This window comes from Macrosteles quadrilineatus, unplaced genomic scaffold, assembly GCF_028750875.1.
Source record: "Macrosteles quadrilineatus isolate MER2022 unplaced genomic scaffold, UCM_ALF_1.0 Scaffold_3__2_contigs__length_128488019, whole genome shotgun sequence".
NCBI classification, from domain to species: Eukaryota; Metazoa; Arthropoda; class Insecta; order Hemiptera; family Cicadellidae; genus Macrosteles; species Macrosteles quadrilineatus.
Window position 1 is genome coordinate 7,786,134 of NW_026542596.1, and position 22,462 is coordinate 7,808,595.

Sequence of the window (22,462 nt, forward strand, 5' to 3'; positions counted from 1 at the left end):
ATTAATAGCATTCATTGTTTTTGTAAAATTTAAGTAGATACTAAAACTTACACTTCTACATTTCTCTCTCATTGACAAACAAAATTATTTATGGTTTTAGTTTCTTAGAATTAATTTTTCTTTTAGTTTGTCTAAGATTGAATTTCACTGCATTAATAACTTATATGTAGTTTGAGGTACAATTAAATAGTAATTTTTATAGGTTAAATGTTGCCGTTCCATGTACATCCCATTGTACAGAATATATTATGCTCAATTATAAAATATATTATGGGTCAAGGCAAGATCCAGAATTATTAGTTATTACATTATTTATCAATGAGTAGAGGTCCAATAAGTATTTTTCCGGCCTTTTAGTTAATTCTATTGTGTTTTTTTCAGGATTCAAAGTTTGAAAACACAATTATTTACAGTATTACAGTAGTGCTTTAACCATTAAAAAGGGACCGTTCTTTGTAAGTTCAAGACTCAACCACTGTAACAACACTCAAAGCTCCTTTTACTTTCCCCCCCTATACTATAGTATATGGAGAAAGTATTGTTTTCGTCAAAATTTTTGAGTTTGAGTTTTGAGTAGATATATTCGTTTTGGGTCCCACTGGACCCAAAAAAGTGGTTTTCGAAGTGATGTCTGTGTGTGTGTCTGGATGTGTACAGAGCTAGAGACTACACCTGTGGTCCGATTTCGATCAAATTTGGTATGTAGGTTCTAATCCATGGTATCTACAGGCTTTTTTTAATTTTTTGAAATTTTGATTTTTAATGGGGATTTTCCCATAAAAAATTCATAAAAAAACGGAAAAATCAGATTTTTTCAAAAATGGCCCAAACGATTTTGATAAAAATTTAGTATGTTGTAGCCCTTTAAATTCTGAACAAAATGGTACAAATCCCATTTCTGTAAAAATTACGGTTCAAAAGTTATGGTAAATTATGTTATTTTCCCATAAAAACTCCATAAAATAACGAAAAATAGGATTTTAGACAAAAATCCGGTTTTGATGTAACATAGTATGTTATGGTCCTTACAACTTTGATAGTTTTTTCATTTTTTAGAAATTTTTATTTTTAATTGGGATTTTCCCATAAAACAACATAAAATAACGGAAAAATAGGATTTTCCCAAAAATGGCCTGAACGATTTTGATAAAAAATTTAGTATGTTATAGTCCTTTAAATTCTGAACAAAATGGTACAAATCCCATTTCTGTAAAAATTACGGTTCAAAAGTTGTTGTAAATTATGTTATTTTCCCATAAAAACCCCATAAAATAACGGAAAAATCGGATTTTCCCAAAATTGGCTCGAACAATTTGGATAAAAATTTAGTATGTTATAATCCTTTAAATTCTGAACAAAATTGTACAAATCCCATTTCCGTACATTTACTCTCACCGCTTACACATGATAAAGGTTGTTGACAAACTTATGGGAGAAAGTATGTGTCAGAATGCTGATACCGTTTATTTTAATTCACTCCCCACAACAATACAAACAAACTATAGGCTAATAATAAATGTACCACAACCTTCACACGTTTCCCACTTTAAAACAGGTTAAGGCTAAACATCTAATTCTAGAGATGTCTGACATTGTCAATTTCATTCATTGGAAGTTTGCCAATCGCTTAAAAAACTGTGTATTTACCTCAACAAATTTTTACCCAGCTCAAAACAATGTCGCCAGTTTGAAATGTGCTGAGTACCTCCCACCTGAATCAGGAAGTTGTCAAGAATCAGCTGGCTGAGTTCCAAGATGGCTGCCAAGCTGAGACAACTCGTCAGGTGCCAGCCCCAGTCAGTGGTTAGCACCAGTTCAAGCACCTACTAAGCATTTGTTTCTGTAAGTTGTCTTATTTGATTGCTTGTCAATTAATATGTAAAAGTGTGTATTTAGTTTTTAAATTTCGGTATGTGAAAAAAACCTTGATTATTTGTCACTCTTTTAACTGTTAATCTCTTGTCATTTCAAAAATTGTATTTGATATTTTTACTGTTGGTTTTTTTACAAATGTATAAAACATAAAAAATAAACAATATACAGTTTATCTGACAGCACATATTTGTAGGCCTATAGTAAACTAGCTGGCCCGACAGACATATTCCTGTCCTAATGTGGATTTATGTCAAATGCTCGTTAATTGAAGTCAGTCAGCTAATGTAAAGGCAATTTTTTTTTTAATTTTTAAAATCAAATTACTAAATAACGGTTGGATGGATTCTAAATTTCCTTAAATAAAAGCCTTCCCCTGGCACTATAAGGAACACGACAAAATAAGAGTCATCCAATTCGGTGCACTCGTTCTCAAGTTATGGAATACTGTACCATAAAAAAAGGGATTCATTTTTATTTATATGGATTAAATAATATGATATTATTCATATGTACACTGTGTTATTTCTTCACAAAATCATCGTACTTTTCAAAACTGTACACATTCATGGAAGAATTTCTGTCTCCGGCTATTCAGTTGAACAGTCCTGGTGTTATGGGTGATGGTCAATGGAGGGTTTACTGTAGTATTATAATTTGACAATGGTGTAAACAGCTGATTTTGGTAGTCCCTCAAACTACACTTGGCAACTACTTTTCCCACCAAATAAGTGGGATAAGTTAGCTATAATAGCTAGGTAAGTAATAAATAATAAGGGATCGCCATCACCAGTATCTACACAATTTTCAATATTATTTATAAGTAATCATTAAGACTCACAATAAGTGATCATGGTTATAACAATTAAATTTACATTATACTATAATATAACAACAATCATTCTATCCATTAAAACTATAATATTACCATAGATAAATCATACTCCCATATTACCTATGATTAAGTGTGAGAGCAGTTGGCAAGACAATTGGCCAGAAGTGTTTACACGAATTACACGAAGCCAATAATTTTATGTCACTCGTTTGTCTTCTGACAATTGCCTCACATTTACTGGCATCCTGTAAACCCAACTTGAATATTAGGAATCCTGGATATGTAATACTATGGACCTTTAAATTGTGACTAAAAAATTAATTATTTTTTATGGGAATTGTGGTGTTCTCAAATCTTTGTTGCTACATCTACTTACCGGGTTTGGACCAAGTTCTTCTCTATCTTTGTCTTTTAGTCCATTGTCTTTGTCCACAGTCTTTGTTTTATTTTACTCTTAACTGTAAACGAGCTGTTGGCGCGTCCTTTGTACGGGAATCGAGTAGTCAATTAAAACGGAATAGTTCAGAACATGTAGTTTACACGCACAGTGACAAATTCTGGCAGTTTTAATGGGGACCAACTGCCCACAAAACAACCTAATTAACAATTAATTGTTATTTTTTAGTTGTTGACCTTATTAATAAATGTCACGTGACTACCTATTTCTTCCATCCGATTATAGACCTAAAATATAGCGATATGCATTTTAAATTCAATAATTTTACCATAAAATAGCAGTTGCGTCGATTTGAAAAGACTTGAAGTGAGATTGGAGACCGATTCACACACACAGGTATTGAGTAGAGTTGCTACAATTGCATATACCACTTACATATGTACTTACCACCCCTTTACCTCCGTGACCACAGACTGACTGGGTGGCCAGAATCCTCATGAAATGACACCTTATGAGGATTCTGGCCACCCATTCTCTTCCATCCCCTGCCTCTTATAATTTAGATCCCGGTCTGAGGATGTATTTCATAGCTTGTTCTTTCCACTTAATTCTTGGTCTTCCAAAGTGGTCTTTTATCTTGTGGTACTATGGAATATACTTTTAAAAGTTGATTTATCTTCTATCCACCATGCATAGCCTGCCCATCCAAGCCTTTTCCTTCTGGAAAGCACCCCTATATCTGGGTGTTTACACATTTCTCTTAGCTCTCTGTTTGTTTTTATCTCGACCTCTGTTATCTTGAACTGGTCTGTATATTTTGTCTGCACTTTTCAATACTACGGGGAGAGTTATGGTATGGTATGAGTCGACTTTGGTTTCTACTGCACCTTGCAGCTCATTGGACAGTTTTATAGAGACCTACTACACCAATTAATGCTTTCATTACTAACCAAAATTATAGTATGACTCATATACATTCGGACATACAGAAAAAGAAGTATCAACACGTAAACCTCTTATATCTTAAACGATTAAGCAATAAATTTCTAAAAAAAGATTTCCCAAATATGAGATGAAATTTCCATGGCAGAAACTATAACTTACTTACACAGTTTGCATTTACGACTAAACTTGATTAAACTGTTTGAGATTTTTGTATACAAACAACTTGTAACATAAACATTTCAATGACAGTTTATAACCAGCTGTTAGTTTAACCAGCACTGAAAATATTTTGAATTGCTAGCGTCGGCTACTAGACTTTTTAAAAATTGAAACTTAATTTCTAAAAAACTGAAACCTTAAATTAAAATTATGGCTTCGACATTCCCTAGTTCTCAAAATTATCTTTCTTTCAACACAAAAATCATGAAAATCGGTCAAGTTGTTGATTCAGAATCGTGAAATAAAAAAACCCTGTTTCGTTTTAATATTATAGATAGATAATGCAAATTATTAAAATAATTTCAAATTACCAAATCATATGGTAATAAAGATTCATTTCAAAGTTCAATTTATTGATACAATAGGACCAACACTGGACCACCCATGCCATTTTAATGGGAAGAGTTATTATTTTTTCTCATTTTCTATTCTCTGCTCTCATAGGACTTAGTCTTTGGATGAGACCGTAGTTTTCTGTCTTTGTCTGAAATCACTTTTGTTGTTATTTTGATTGGTAGACTACTGTGTTTGTCTTTTAATGCTTAAACAGTTTTACTACCAGCAGGAAAATATACCGTTGAAAAAAAAAGTTGTTATTATATTGTAAAAAATACAACTCCTCTGTATGTGTAGTCTACTGAAACTCGGTAGTAAATGTGCTAAAACATTTACTACCGGTCTAGTCTCACTAAGTCTCACTACCAGTCGTCACACTCCTCTGTATGTGTAATCTACTGAAACTCGGTAGTAAATGTGCTAAAAGTCTCACTACCAGTCGTCACACTCCTCTGTATGTGTAATCTACTGACACTCGGTGGTAAGTGTGTAAGTTTTTCAGTACCTGGTATGATGGCATCATATAAATCTTGAAATACTAAATTCATTTCTACATAATTTTAATCCTTCAAGCTCTAATAGTAAATTTAGGGTGTACTGTGGTTAGGTTCTTGTACTAAGGAGATATTGAACTGTCTATATAGATGTTTTGACCTGAGGCCAAACACCAGTGCCAGCCATTGGAATGTTTTAATCACTTGCTATTATTAAACAGACAGTAAATTTATAATTAACTAGACCTAGTCTACACACGGAGTGTCTACTTATTCTCAGCCATACTCAGATTCTTCATCACTTCATTACCCTGTAATGATTGGATTACTGTAACTGCACTGCTGTTATTAGTTATTAGGGGGAGCGAGATGGTCTAGTGGTTGGAGCACGGGACTTCGATCCCTGAAGTCCCGGGTTCAAATCCCGCCAAATCACAAATGGATTTTATCCAAGTACGCAGCCTAGGTCTATCCTGAAGTAATGTGAAAAACAATCCCGGGCTCATGCCTAGCGTCTTAGGACAAAAAGTGCTGTTATTGATATTGGATTAAAATACTAGTCCAATAGTAAAATATAATATTGAAAAATGCAATTGCACATTAATAATGTTATATACAACACAAGAGACTTTATTTAAAGGAATTTTGTTGGGGTAGTAGGTGCACCGTAATGAGAAGAGCAAAATTTTGTCACTAGAAATGAACGAGGAGGTCAGCAGATAATTTTTGGAATGGAAATCATCCAAAGTATAGGAATTAACAAAACACTTTAATGCATTAGAATCCAATTTTTAACTTGAATAGTCGTTAATCTAATTAAATTGGCTTATTTTTGTAAACAAATTTAACCTAAATTAGTTCTAAGTCCACTTATATTTAAACCTCAGAGGTAACTTATTGGTTTTTGAGACAGTTATCAGTGACTCTGCATACTTCGGATTTATTCAGTCAAAGAAATGTTTTTTTTTTATTATTTGTGGTCGCTTAAAAGGCAATTTAACTTTGTCACTCTCTACACATAATAAGAAAAATGTGTTACATGGAAATTATATTTTAATATTAACTATAAACTTTACTATGGAAAGGGACTCATTGCTTACCAAAATACAGAAACTCAAAACTCAAAGCAATGAAAGCTTCCAATGATCCAATTTTACTGATCACTGAATACAACAAAAAACTAAAATAACCAAGTCGTAAACAGTTGTAGTTCAGAGTTGAACAAGATCAAAATGGAACACAAAACATAAACATTGAATGGCAGCAGGGTGTTTGAATGTTTGCCAGCTTATGTTGGTTTCTTGTTGCCAATAGTTGGCTAAACTGTCACTCTTTCTCAACACCTGTTCTCAGCCCAACAGCTGACTGAAGTCAGGTCCAAGTTTAAGTTCTCATCATTGAGCAATTAGATTCTTTCATAAAATACTAGCGTACATGTTGCTCGAATTCGAGCAATTGCAATGTATTACAGGAGTTATTTCAAAACGAATAACAGTCATATTTACAATGAGTTGAAAAGAGTCAACTCAAAGATTACCGGTGTGTAACTATAAGACCATGTTTATCTTCGTTATTGATAAACTTAAAGCATTCCGGCCGGTTTTCTCCTTCTCTAAATGCCTCGCTGTACAGGCAACACAGGTCATTGATAGAGGGCCAATTGAGAACGAAAAGTAGTTTTGGGGTACCGGTAGTGTTAGGGCGCATTTGTAACCTAATAGTTGAGATTGTCCAGGGTCAGCGATAAATGCACAAATTTAAGTTAGAATCATGCTAACACGATCCGTCATAGCGACACAAAACAACGATGAATACACCAATTTCAGATACAACCATACTAACACGATCCGTCTTGGGGGTTATGTTTACACAACTCAAATAGTAAATAAATGTACTCAATGTGTTTCATTGGATTGAAAAATAAATAACAGCAATTAAATTATACAGCTGATCAAAATGTAAACAATTATGTTCTTCATAAGGATAACATGGGAACTTTCAAAGCCGCTGGGGCAGAGCCCAAGGGACTTTTTCAAATGTAAGGCCAGTTTGCAAATCTACGTGACACGCTCTTTCCAATGAGACGTCAATGGATAAAATCGGTTAAGAAATGGCGGAGGAGTTCAACCGACAAATTTTCATGTAGCGTATTAATTACAGTTGAACCTCTATAAGACGAATTCCAAGGGGTACGGGAAAAATTCGTACTATAGAGGTATTCTTAATAAAGAGGGTCGTTTTATCGAGGTTTAATGCTGCTGTTATTCTTCTTATAGAGGTTTCTCCTCGCTCCAAGGTTTTTCCAAACAATGACTGAGGAAGGAAGAGGGATGGGTGGGGGTTTCATGTTGAGACAAGCTTCTGTTTGTTTTGAAAACTACGTACTATGGAGGTTAAGATTATAAGAAATCCGTCTTATAGAGGTCCCGTTCGTCTTGTAGAGGTTTTGTGCTTAGAATATTCGTTGTATAGAGGTTAATCAGTCCTAGCCCATGTCACAAACAAATTCGTCTTATGGAGGTTTTTAACCTAATTACTACGTTGTACAGAGGTGTTTTTAGCATTGACCTTTATGAAAGTTTCAAGGGGATTAAAAAAAATTCGTCTTATCGAGGAATTCGTTTTACCGAGGTTCGTACTAAGGAGGTTCAACTGTATATAGATTTAGAACCGGAGATCAGTCTTTTATTAATTACCCTTGAGACCACATATGACCCAACAAAAACCTACAATTGGGAAGGGGTGGGGATTATGGTTGCTTTGTGCTGATCATGGGTAGCTGAGTGGCTTTAGGTGTCAAGCTATTATCCAGAAGAGATTTTAATTAGGGATTTTGTTGAATGCTCCTGACTAAAGAAAAAGCAACATTGTATTTCACACATCTCACAAGCATCTTAATTCATACTCACGTTATAATTTGTCTAGTAGCTTCCTTATCTTAGCTGGCGATTTCGTGACACCAACATACAATAGAGAATCTCTATAGTGACAACTGTCAAAATAGTAGTTTACGCAATGATCGAGTTACTACTAGAGAGTTATCTAGAGAGGGGTGGTGGAGTTATATAAAGTCTATATCATAATGTGTTTTTATGTGTTATTTGGATTTTGTGTTTGCATATAAATAGTGTTAACGAAACTAGTCGAAAACTTCTATGAGTGTCGTTAAGACAATTTTCACGAGTTGCGTACACTTCTTTACCTACAACTGTTTTTTAATTACTAACTAGGATTGCTTTCATAGCAGTGAATGCCAGTTGTGCGGAGCGATTACGTTTCATGGTTTTTAATAATGCAAATAAAAAATGTTTATAGATATAATACAAAATACGACTATTTCCTAAAATTTAACTCATCAGTTTCGCTCAGAACTATCAACAGCTATAACAAGTTTTATAAGTAAAGAAATATGTGGACATTACATACATATCCTTTGTATCGGTATTTTTCCTGTGTTTGCTTGCTAATGTCATCTGGTGAACCCACAGTTCTGGTTGAGCCTAACCTTTAACCTAAACCAATTGACATTTTCTCAATCTTGGCCAGATTTTGCAATTCAGGCAGAAATAATCCTGCATGGATCCGTACGGTTTTTTTTCCTAGGACGCTAGGCACGAGCCTGGGGTGGTTTTTCACATTACTTCAGGCTAGACCTAGGGGTTGCGGCATTTCACTTAGATAAAATCCATTGGTGACTTGGCGGGCATCAAACCTGGGAACTCAGGAACTGAAGTCCTGCGCTCTAACCATTACGCAAGCTCGCTCCCCAAGTATGGATCCATACGATTAGCAGATGTAACTTTTTAAAGCCTTGCCCGCTTTGAGAGAATTGCACAAATAGTTGTCAACATACCTTATATGTGGTTTGTTTTCTTAAATTTTATACATTTAACATAATTATGAAAAGCATTGTTTTCAAGCAAGTGTTCAACTATTAAACATTGCCAGAGGTTGTTGTTCATGCGTTTTGAGCGTTTATTGCTCGTCTTCATTTTCTACAAATATACAGGCAGTTTTTGAGAATGCATTCTGACATTTTCATTAAATATAACACACTCACACACAACATAAAAGATCTACATTTTTCACTGTAGTTAGTCAAACCAGTTATTGAATCAACCTAATCAAGGTATTAGGGGGTGTTGTAATACATTGTTCTTGTAAATGTATAGAATAATGATGTTGATAGTGTTTTTGTTTAGCCGGTATTAGGTTATACCTTTTAAAATTTAATTTACCCTTTCTGAGTGATAAAATGTAATAGATTTTAAGTTTATTGCAGTGTTCTGCATTAATTTTATTCATTGGCTTTAAATTGATGGTCCCGGCTAGAGAACAAGGCCCCACTAGAAAAACAGGCCTTGCTGCAGCATGGGCAGCGCAACACTACGTCACAGTGGTGGATAGTTGTTTTAAAATCTTACCGTTAAAATCTGACAAACAGCCAGCTTTACCTAAAACATATGGGATATGGCAGTGAATCTATCAACGAATCTATCCACTAGTGTGACGTCATGGATCCTGCAGCATGGCCTGTTTTTCTAGTGGGGCCTTGTATAGAAGCAGCTGGGCATAGTCAGTAACAAAAAGATTAACATCTCATTTCATTTCACTCTTCACTCATATTCAGGTTAAATAACACAGCATTTAACCCCTTAATGTAATAAACGATAATATAAAAGCCAATAATACCTTACCAATGACTGTAATTACTGTAATTAAATGGAAAGTTTAAATAGGCAAATTCTTGTTCTCAAGATGAGGAAGAGCGAATAGTAAAGGGAAAGTGTAACCAACGCTAGGGATCAGTGTGCCAGTCGAGGACGCGACTCATCGGGACTGGGTCAACCGTTAAACAAAGTTTAAAAATAACATTTGGATCCCTTCGGTCGGACTGATGAGACAGATTGTCTCTACATGTAGAATTGAAATGCAATATAAATGTACGTACTGGATGAGATTTGTTCTTTTCAGAGATGGGACAGTTATGTGTTGAACTATTTATATGTGGATAACATGTTTACCATTTGGGGCACTTTTCTTTAAAGAAGGTTAAAATACCTGGATCAACCGAAGTACTATAAACCTTTTATTTATACATGTCAGGGAGCCTAAATTGAGGGGAAACAGCCACTAAGATAAGAACGAAAAAATGTGTAAGATTTTTAAACAGTTCAATGCATTCAAAAATATATCATCTCATAAAAAATGTGTTAATTTTCATTTCCACTCCAGTACTGGTACAGTTTTTATTACTAGGTGTGATTATTTCAAAATCGTCATTAAAGTTGTGGAGACTATATTATACTAGCTGTTACCCACGGGCTTCGCTCCATTTGACTTCATAAGTATTAATAAAACTATTGATTGCCGTACCGGTTTGAGTGGCATTTCGAAAGGCTTTTCATGGTTACTTTGACGAACAACATTGGACTTAATTAACTCTCAGGGCAGAGCCCTAGTAGAGTATTAAAATAAATAGAGGGAAATGTTGTTAGTGTTATGTCACAAATATTGTTCACTCACAAATATCTAAAGTTTCTAAATTCCGTTATGCCTGGTATGCGGGTGGGATATGATTCTACATAAACAAGAACATTCCTTGTCCCGACAACTCGCATATACCTGGACCGGAATTCGCTCAGTTAAGGAACATTTTTGGGGACCCTTCAAGGGCTTTCGCTGGCCCTTCTATGTCCTTTAAGCCGGTGGTTGTATTGGCTCTACTCAAGAAAAAAATCAGCTCAATTGGTCAAGTAGTTTTCACGCACTATTGACATACTCCAAAGATTCATATCTAATTATATATTACTTCCTTCCATCCAAATCAATGACTTGATCAGTAATTCACTAAAGTTATTGACACATTAATCCGTTTCCCAGAAATTTTTTTGGGGTAAAACAAAAACAATAGTTTTTTTTATAAAAACGTTGGATTGGAAAAAAATAAAGTCTATCTAAGTTGATGAATTATGCACTAAAAAATAAAATTGCCCTATTATTCACACAATACCACATAATATTTATTAAATTAAAAACAAACATAACATAACAGTTCAGTTCTCATTGTGTATCACAGCTTGTTGCTGCTTAGTTCATTTGAATATTGCAGAAACTCCATAACCAAAATTTTTTTGCAGTTGTGTGATTTCTGCACTTACTAGAAATCAGGAATAGCAGCACTTTTAGGTTTGCTGCTACAAGGAAACTAATAAAGCATGTTTTAAAATAAAATATTAACAGCGTAGTGTACGATAAATAAATTTGCCAAGTTTGATCATCCTTGAACAAGCAAACTACAATATTTTACAATATTCTCCATAAGAATAACATAGGAATTTTAAATTTACAATTTTTTGAATTTTCTCTGTTACCAATAACCGTACAAAAACACTTTGATATACTAAATAGTTTTTTTTTTATCTCTTTAAAAAGGTCTAGAGAGAAATTAGGACACATATACGAGTATAACTATACTAGCAGAATACCCGTCCTTCGTTCGGGGTTGACGTATAAGTATAACATGCTTATTGCAGTTATACTCATGCTTTGTGTTTGCAATGGAAGAGGACACGGTTTGAGAAAATTTGGTTCTTTTAATTTACGGAAGCTATAGAACACATACACCATAGCCATAACGCTCTACCACTACACCTAAACAAAAAAAGTAAATGATCGAATATTCGCACAATATTGAAACATTATTTATAAAAACATAATCTTGTAAACAATCCTACTTTTACAGTTCTCATTGTGCATCACAGCTTTTTGTTGAGGCTTAGTTAAAATTAGCTATGTTGTCATAAATGAAAAAAAATTAATAGGGCTGCACCCTGTTGGTGAACCTTATAACTTTTAATAATATTGAATATCATAGAACAACTTGTGTAATTAAAACAGCTGACAGAATTCTTTAATCCCTTTAAATATGAATACTCTTAAGGTTAACATGGGAAACTCTAGAGCCACTAGGGCGGAGCCCGAAAGGATTTTTGAGATAAGAATATGTCTGTTAATCGGGAATGTGAGCTATCATCGTACCAAATTTCAGCCCAATCCAACCAGTAGTTAAGGTGTGATTAAACTTCAAACAAACAAAAAAAAACAAACAAATACGGTACACACACTTTCACATTTAAAATATTAGTAAGATGTATATATAAATAAAAAAATATACAAATTTGAGCGAATTGTGTTTTTGGCATCTGGAGACATCAAAATGAAAAAGTAAATCGGTCCCGGGCCTAGGTCTTACCATAGACAAATAGAATAAATATAGACCGTCAGCTGTGCTGCGGTTAGTAGAAGTTTTGGCGTCCACCGCTACGTTTGCCGTGTAGTTACGCACACCGCTGCAGCATCTGTTGGTCGCATACGGCTCCTGCGCTCCCCGACTGCAGCGGTGTGCGCCGTAACTACACGGCAAACCCTAGCGGTGGGCGCCGGAACCTTCCTTTGACAGTCTATATTTATTCTATTTGTCTATGGTCTTACCGTGCCACCTACGGTAATAGCTACTTCCCTATAGAGAAATTGTTTGGTTATAACCAACCCTAAAAAAGGTTGGTTATGGGGTATTTTACAATAAACGATTAAAATTAGCTGTTGTCATACATTTAAACAAAAAATTAATAGTGCTGCACCCTGTTGGTAAACCTTGTAACTTTATAATGCTATTGAACATCATAGAACCAAGTTGTTTAACTGAAACAGCTGTTAAGAGTTAACATGGGAAACTCCTGAGCAACTGGGGCGAAGCCCGAAAGTCTGATAAGAATAAAAATGACTTAGTTTTCCTATTTAATGCCTAAAGAATCAGTGTACCAAATTTCAGCCTCATAGGTAAATGGGAATAGGAGAATTAGTGATGAGTGAGTGAGTCAGTCAGTGAGGACTTTGCATTTTATAGGTATAGATTGTAAACATTTTAAAAGAGAATTTCAGCTTTCAGGCACTCCAAATATTTTTGAAAGAGTTTCATGAATGCAGAAAAGGACAACCTTTTTCAGTTTCAAAACTTTGCTAGTGTCATTGTGTCATTTTACAATCAGTGCTAACTGATTTTGTACCTTTTACTATTATTATAGTGTTTAGGCTGATACCTAAGAACGGTTTACACAAAAGGATGGTGTCAAATAGTAAATTTCTGAAGCCATCCTTCAAAACATACTTTTCACCACACTATGATGTTTTTGGCTGTATTACATACGTTAATTGGTGGCTGAAAGTTACGTTTTGCTGGCCATGCCAGCTCTCATCGTAATTTGGGGACCAAGCAGGTTTTTACATCCCGGGGCCGCAAAATCAGCTGTCCGCTTGCATATTAATTACACAAACAGTATCCATAGCATTGAAATAGAATTGTTTTATTTTCACCGTTGCCTAGCAACTGTTTATTATTATTTTTGCTGATTCCTGAAATTACTTCTTCACATAACCTTAAAGTTGCGTTGACTATCAGTTTTCATTATTATTATTGTGAATAGTAGTAGTGTGGTGAAAAACAGTGTTCGTACCACGGACCAAAAATGGTTTTGCAGCTCTCGATCGATTTAAGTTCTCGACTTCGTTTTGAACTTAAAAACTATCTCGAGCCGGCAGAACCTCGTTTTCGGCCCTAGGTACGAAATATACTATTAAAATACCATAAACAAATCACAAGAAAGTAAAAAATTATTTTGCAGACGTTTACCTTTGCATTGTTTGTTATAACCAAATAAAGGCTGTCGTATGGTTAAACTTTGTGTTATCATAGTTTTTTTCTACCTGCAGGATGGGACAACAGTAAGAAACACAGCAAAGATGGGAAACGCAGATCTTTTACAAGAAGTAGACGAGGGAAAAATCCAAACTGTGCTTGATGTTTTACATGGAGATGAAGACTGGCCCTTCTCCTTTTTTGTGAGTGTTTGTGTATCTTATAAATTTGTATTCACTAAGCTCTTAAAACTAGCAAACTATACTGAAATGTAAAGGTAAAAAAAATCCTAAGTTACAAAAGTACACAAGCTTGATACAATTTTGATACAATACTTGATACAATTTTGGATTTCAGATGCATCAAATGATTAAGATGATGGTCGAATTCAAGAAATCAAGTTACTGCAACTTCAAACAAAGGCTTTTCACTGTTGGCAACAACACTGAGAATGGGACGTTTATCGTTTTAACTTCATTTCAAGTAAGTACATAGAATATAAGCTGTTAAATTTGAATCTACTGATAATAATTCAATCAAATTTTTAGTTAATTATTTCATTTTTTGTTATAATAAAAAGTTATGGTTATTATTCTGATATTTGAGATTTTTACAATTAGTTAGAGAGACTCATAGGAGAATTATTCAACTCGATTACTTTATAATAGAGGGTAAATGTGAGTCCATTGACCCAGCTGATACTTTTTCACAATCATAATGTTGATACGGTTATTCTTTAATTTTCACTAAATAATTATACTTATACGGAACAAATTTCTTTAATAATTCTTACAACAAAAATTTTGTACTGTATTAGTTATCATTTATTGAAAATAGCTTACTTTACATGCACCATGGTGTCATACCAAGTGTGGACAAAATAAGAGGGTTGCTAGGTCAATTGGGAGGGATTGGGCTGTCAATGCATGGTGCTTACAAAAGTTACATGGAAGAGTTGTGAATTGTCTTAAATATTAAAGTAAATATTACCAATGGTATAGATAAAAAAAACACAAGTTGTTAATTTTTTACTCTTGAACTAGGGCAGCAGTGCGGGTATAACGTACATCCACCTGTACAGCAGCGGAGACGAGACCCCTGACATCGCCCAAGCTCTACAAGACTCTACGGTTCCCTGGGAAACTGACCAGATAGTGTTTGATGTGGTCTACGGAAGTGTAAGACCCTATGTACTGGACGTCCTCAAGACTAAGGGGCTCAAGTACAACGAGGTCACCAACAGCCTCTACTGGATCAGCCCAGTGGAGGAACACAAAGTGGACGAGAGGTTGAGTCTAGTTGATTTTTGATAAGCTCGTAATATTAAGCTGTCTACCATCAAAATAAACTATATTAAGGAAAAATAAAAAACACCAACTCCCGATGTTAATGAATTTTTTTATCTTTCAAAAGCCATTCCGGGAATAGCTCTAGAAACCATTGGTTTAGTAAAAAATTTGTATTATCACTAATAATTGTTACAAAACTTGGGAAACCTGCACCTAAAAATAATAGAAATCATAAGCACCGGGAGATTCCTCCAAAAGGAAGGTGGAGGGGGACCACAATACCTCTTGGGCTCTGCGGGCCTGAGAATACGAGTAGTACGAGAAGACTGATACTGTACCAAACTGTTACTATATTCACGTCAGATTTAAGGCATTCTTTAATTCTTTTTGTCTACTTTTGTTAAATAGTGTAGAAGAAATGTAGAATTGTGCTTTTTAACAAATATGGTATGTCATATAAAGCTGAAAATGGACCCTTCTTAGGATCGAATCTGGCCAATTAATTGTAGATCCACAAAGACATTGTATTTGGCATAGTATTCAAGGTGATTATTTTTATTAGTGTAAAGAATAGTTTGAAAACTCACATCTTGTATGTTTCAGAACTCCTCCTTCAGATGTGACTGTTTTATTTCTCAACGAAGGCCATGCAAAAGAAATTAATGAAAAATGGCCTCTCAAGTTCTTAGATTCAGAAAACGTTATCAAAGACTGCATTCTTACTAGTTTTGGAATGGGTAAGCAGTTTTTTAACCAAATATTATATTGTTATTGTAAGAGAAACTATACATTGGAAACATATATATAACAAAGGTTATAAGAACAAACTCTCGCACTGGACAAAGTACTTTGAAGTTTTAAATATAGTTTTGTAAATTGTCAAGCACAGAAGATTAGACCACGTTGATGGCTAAACTGAGTTGACAGACTTGGCACCGACAGAACACTGCCAAAAACTAGTCAAACAGACTCGGAAGAGGGGTTGGTGGTAGAAGGGGTGATAGGACAGTCGCCTCAAACACGTCAAAACCTGGTACAGTCTGGACAAAACAAAAAGGACATGGAAAACGTGATTAAATAATATACTGTAGGTACTGTGTCTAGAGGAAAAGCATTAATTTCAACTCAGTAAGAAAGAATCTATTTATAAGAAAGTCAAGTATTATCTATAATAATCTATTCATAATTATTCAAGGAACCTGGGAAGTTAACATCCGCTGATATTACTGAAGAAATTAGTTCCAGTTATGGATAAATATACCATTATTAAAATTTGTTTGTGTATAAAACAATTGTGTTAAACTATGTGATACAAAAACACCCCATTATCAGTTTTAGACTAATTATATAGTAAACACATATCATTTTAATTTCTTAGTGAGTTTGGCATCTAACTTACTTGAACAGGCAAAACGGACTAAGAAATAAAATATCAGCTTTTTGTTATTAATAGCAAAACAAGACTAAAGAACATTTTATATCCAACCTACAGATAATGAATATACAGGTTTTTCATTTGGTGAATTTTTAAGAATGTGGTGAAGAATAAAAAAAACATTGTAAATTGCAAAGGTTAACGGTATTTTTCAACTCTTGTTTACCATCCAAATTCGACTAGCATCATCGTTTGAAAAAAACTTGAGCCATTGCTCTTTACTGCAATTTTATGTTTTACATTTTTGCATACTGGTATGTCCCAGGTGTGGCTCGTAAGAGTGATCGGAAGCTGTTGAGCTACGTAGTCCTCAACCACGCTGGTGCTATCTTCATTCTACACACGGAACCAGAAGAGCAACACAAAGGATACGACACCCTTCTCATCTCCAGTGTTGTACGAGAGATGAACAAACGCAGGCGTACGCCCATCGCTATCGTCACCAACAGAGATTCAGCCACCGAGAATGTACTTAAGGAATTCAACTTTGTACCCTTCATCCCCACAAAATACTACGCTGTTACCCGGCTGTGATTTTTGCTCATATTGTTTTGATTTATGTTTCAATCCTGTAAGCTTTTATAGATAACATTGTGAACATTTTGCTAAATAAATATATTTTTTCAATTATTTATTTTTTATCCTAGTGTGGTGGTTATTATATATTTTTATGGAGTGATATATTCATAAATGTGAAGTGTATCATTATGGTATTATCCTGGAAGTCTTCTGGATAAAATTCACAAGGTTAATTTAGAAATAATAATACCGTACAAGAAAAATTAATTCTCTTAAGTGAGAAGAGTTGAACAGAGAACTCTCCTTCTACAAAAAGGCGGAAATGGAACTGTTAAACAGAAATTTAGGGTCACTTAATTATAGCATACCATAGCATTGATTTTTTAAACCTATAATGCATGCAGTATTTGGTTCATAGCATCGAAATAACCCAAAATTTTAGGTATTAGTTTTTTTACTACAACTGATAAATTTGCCATAAAATGAGGTTACTAACCTGTCGTAAATTAATCATATATTTGTGGTAGATGACTATAATTTCGGGGTTAAAAGCCCATTTTCAAATCTTTCTCATTAGTTGTCAATTCTCAAACATATCTTCTTGCACTTGCCGTATGCCGTTGTCAAAAATACGTTTACATATAAACACATACACAAACATTTAGATTTACAAAACTATATGTAAGCGTGCGAGTCCGGCCAAAGACAAAACTAGACTGCGGGTTTGATACGTTAAGTGCAAGAAGATATTTGAACTGAAGAGAAAGATTTGAAAATGGGGTTTTAACCCCAAAACTATAGTCATCTACGACAAATATATGATTGATTGATGACTTGTTAAGAACCTGATTTTATGTCAACAAATCAATCCTGAAGGAAAATTATGTACAAATAAAAGATAAATTTGTATATTTCCTTAAACAGAAAAATACTAGAACACCTTTTTAACGAATTTCCCTATAGGGGAAGTAGCTATTACCGTAGGTCTCATGGTAAGACTTGAGCCTGGCACCGATTTACTTTTTCATTTTGATGTCCCCAGAGGCCAAAAACACTATTCGTTCAAATTTATATATATATCAATATATAGACATATGTGATGTGGAAAGCGAAAAGGGACCTCTTGTTGGCGATGCAAAATTTTCAGTACGGCCAATATTATAAGGTCGAAAGTATTGAAATTTGGGTTTTTATCAATTGTTATACCTCATTTAACTTAGGACAGGACAGTATCGGTTAAAATATCTAGTTGAAGATGTAAAAGATCGAAATAAATCATTTTCTTAGCCTCTGCACGGTTTGAGAAAAGGTACCTCTTGTCGCTTAATGTTATTTCGCCATAACGACAAGAGGTCCCATTTCTAATATTAATTTTCACTTTATAAACAGACTTTAGCCCTAAAAATGAATTGTACTGCATTCTAGTGGTAATTTTGAGAACTACAACAAAGTTCAGTTTATGGAGAACAAAATATCTCACAAATTTAATGGTCCCGGCAAGAGGTACCTTATTTATGTAGAAATAACATAGGGCCGACAAGAGGTCCCTTTTCTGAAATGTGATTTTTAGGACATGCTTCAATAAAACAATTATTTAAATGAAAACTACTGTGAGTTAAGACAAAAATTGGTATTGGCTCCAAAGATTGAATGAATAAAACGAAATAATGTTTGATAATTAATTACAGTGTCAAATGTTTGTAAACTTACAAATTAAATAAATCAAATAAATGACCATAATTTATTGTCTAACACAGTCGAAGTAGTATGTTTGCACATTACAAGTTTAAGGAGACTATTCTGGCACCCGTCCAACAGTCAGCTACCACTGGTTTATAATTTTAGCTTTCATTTTTATCACTCCACGTGACATAAGCATTTTGTAAATCCAGCTGTGATGTGTGTTTGCAATAATGTTTCTCTTTGACATGTAATCTTTGTTTTCGTTGCCATCATGTACTAAGAGATATTGTTTCAAAAATGTAGAAGCATGTGTTGCAATAAATTTGTAATTGAACCAACTAAATTCTTAGCAAAATATAAATTATACAAAATTTTCAGGTTTGCCTTCACCCATGCAAAATCAAATTATCAGGTTCAGATAGAGTCAAAATATTTTATGAATAATTCAGATAGTTGGAATGGTTACATTACTAGGTAATTAATATATAAAATTTTGAAATAATTGTACATGTTTTGATTAAAAATATTTCCAGAGAACATTAATACCAAGTAATCTATCTATACTTATTTAATACGCAAGCAGGAATTTTGTGACAATTACTCCTCCGAAACTACTGAACCGATTGACATGTTTTTGGTGTCATTGGAAAGAGCGTACTGTGAAGTTGTGCAGGAAACTTTATTTTTAGGGAAATAATTAGAGAGTGAGGCCCTGGGGCCCTTTAAAGTTTCGTATTTCTCCATAAGATTAACATGGGAATCAAAAATTGTTTTGAAACTCCAGCTGTTGTCAGAAATTAAATATTAATAATTGGTCTCCATGGAAGCATGAGAAAATTCACAATGTTTACATTTGCTTTGACATTTAAATGTAAACAACCAGAACTGTCAAATGCCTATTTCACAATTTTAGACAGCTGATAAAAAAATAAAACAACTATGTAGTAGGTTTATTTAATCTTAAACTTTATGATAGGTTATTATAAAACTATTTAAATAACTAGAAGAGTACCCGTCCTTCGTACGGGGTTGGAGTATTTAAGTATAAAATGCTTATTGTAGTTATACTCAAGCTTTGCGTTTGCAATAAGGGAGGACACAGTTTGATCAAATTTGCTTTTTTACATTTACAGTATTCTATAGTATTACACATCTACCATAGCCATAATGTTCTACCAATTCACCTAAACAATAGAGAAAAATAAATTATCAACAATTCGCAAAATATCACAAATTATTCATGAAATGAAAAACATAAACATAACTGTAAACTATCCTACTTTGACAGTTATCATTGCGAATCACAGTTTTTGTTGCTGCTTAGTTCAAATTAGTTGTTTTCATAAATGCAATAAAAAATTATAGTGCTGCACCCTGTTGGTAAATCTTATAACTTTTTAATGCTTTTACATACCATAGAACCAACTTTTTTAGTTGAAACAGCTGACTAAATTCTTTAATTTCCTTTAAATATGAATACTCATAAGGTTAACATTGGGAATTACAGAGCCACTGGGGCGGAGCCCGAAAGGATTTTTGAGATAAGAATATGCCTATATGTTAATCGGGAATGTAAGCTATCATCATGCCAAATTTCAGCCCAATCCGTCCAGTGGTTTATGCGTGATTGAACTTCAAACAAACAAACAAACAAACAAACAAACACACAAACTTTCACATTTATAATATTAGTAAGATTATTAAACAAATTTTTCCCGTTGCAAAGCAAAAATTAATTGTGAGAAGAAAAAGATATGTTGTAAACAGTCAATGTGTAAATTATCAAAGTTGTATTAAAATATGTGTATAGTTTTAATGTTGGTTTGTGTTTAATGATATAAGTTAGTTATTAAATTTTTATTTTAAGGATTTGGCTATGACTAAGCCTATGTATGATAAATAACACCATTTCAGATTTCTGCCAGTGTTTGCCTAACTCTGTCCTGTAGAGTTTAAAGTAGCCTACACCTTATTGTCTACAAATTGGCTAAATAACTTAGGTACGGTACTTAATAAAAGCTGACAGCCTTTTTACGTTGACCTTTAATTGTAAGCTTACCTTTTCCCGTCCATGGGCAGTTTGATTGTTAAAAATTCACCCTTTAAAATGGAAAATGACTGTTATGTAAATTGTAAGTATTTCCATTGGTTGATAATCTTTTAGTTGGCTCTTTTGCTCTTTTAAAATCATTGGAAATTATGACTGTTATAAGTTTTCAACCAAGTAATTTGTTTGTAAATAACTCCTGTACTTCTTTGCAATTGCTCGATTTCGAGCAACATGTAGCCTACACTAGTACAAATTAAAACCCCTATTTTCACTTCTATGTCTTTCCTACAGATTAACAAAGTTGTTGTTTTATTGTAAAATAATTGGGTAAGAAGTATCTAATCAAATGAAAAATAGATAGCTACAAAACTTTTGTATACAAGGAAATTTATTTATATTTTTTATTATAAAACTGGCAGAATTTGCCTTTCTTCTGGTTAATATGTATGTCAGATGGGATCCGTGCACAAATTTCACAGTTTATAGGGTCAAAAACTTGTTCCGAGGTAAATTGAATCCAGAGCAATACCCATTTACCTTTTTTTTTTGGAACAGTTATTAGGTGAATAGAACCGTAGACTTCTCATCCCATTGTAAATTTTGAAGCTCATTTTTCGTGTCAAGTTCATGTCCGGTGGCACTGGTTGCTAGTGTCGACTAATTTTTTTTCTGTTATTTTAGGGTTAATTTCATGGTTTGTGCTTTACTGTTTGTTATATAACTAGGGGGCGAGTTATTGTTTATATTAGATCGTTTTATTTAGTTAAACAAGGCTTTACATTACTGAAATAACAAGAAACAAATTGTAAAACAAACACTACCTCTACAGTGCTTCGGACAGAACTAACAATAAAATCGGCTACAGCTGCTCCGTCAGGATGAGAAATCTACTAAGGGTTTTATGTATGATAGAACTACTATTTTTTTACAACATATTTGTTGATCAACTTTAAATCTACACTATAAAGAGTGATTTACCTACCTCAATCAGGTCAAAATTGTCAAAAAAGTAGGCTATTCAAAATACATTTTCATAAACTGTTTAGTCTCTCGTTTACAATCTGACTGATTAAACATTCAACTGAAGAAACAGCTGTTGAATTACAATTCACATTTCACATCAGGAAAGTTGGCCAACATAACTATATGGATTTTTGAAAATTGACTCTAGAAATAAAATAAACGTGAGGGGGCGAAGCCCTTAAGGAAGTTACCTTAATTGCCTATTTAATTACCCCTCGCAAGTGGCCAAGATCATACTCTTTAAAATGACACCTCAATCGTAAAAATTTGTAGTGGACAGATGGAAAAAAGATGCAACAGAGAAAACCCTTATTGTATTAAGTTGTATACATATATGATAATGTTTATTACAGCATCTCTTGAAAAACGCTAGCTAAATATGCACACCAGCTCTTTTAAATTATTTTCATCCATGTCAAATAAAAAGTAATCAGTTTTAACCAACGACTTGATCCTTGTGCTTAGAATGGGCCCTTTACCAAATTTTTACCTATAATTTTAAATTTGATTAGTATTTGAAGAATATTTCATGTGAAAACTGTCTTGTTTTCTCTTTATTTACATAATTCTTTTTCAGTTCAAATTTAGATCACAATATGATGCGAAGTAATTTTTCAGAAATTAACTACACACTACCCAAGTTATAGATTTTTGTGCAGCTGCAAAG

At 33.7% G+C, this 22,462-nt stretch overlaps 1 protein-coding gene across 1 annotated transcript; it reads left to right on the forward strand.

Annotated features, from left to right (window-relative positions):
• Positions 1 to 1,747: 1,747 nt before the first annotated feature.
• Positions 1,748 to 17,150, forward strand: LOC128991027 (uncharacterized). The gene is made up of 6 exons (XM_054413736.1): positions 1,748 to 1,842; positions 13,871 to 13,999; positions 14,154 to 14,279; positions 14,840 to 15,084; positions 15,689 to 15,822; positions 16,786 to 17,150. Exons 2-6 carry the CDS (start codon positions 13,901 to 13,903, stop codon positions 17,052 to 17,054), a joined length of 873 nt encoding a protein of 290 aa, XP_054269711.1. The 5' UTR covers positions 1,748 to 1,842; positions 13,871 to 13,900; the 3' UTR covers positions 17,055 to 17,150.
• The last annotated feature ends 5,312 nt before the right edge of the window (positions 17,151 to 22,462 follow it).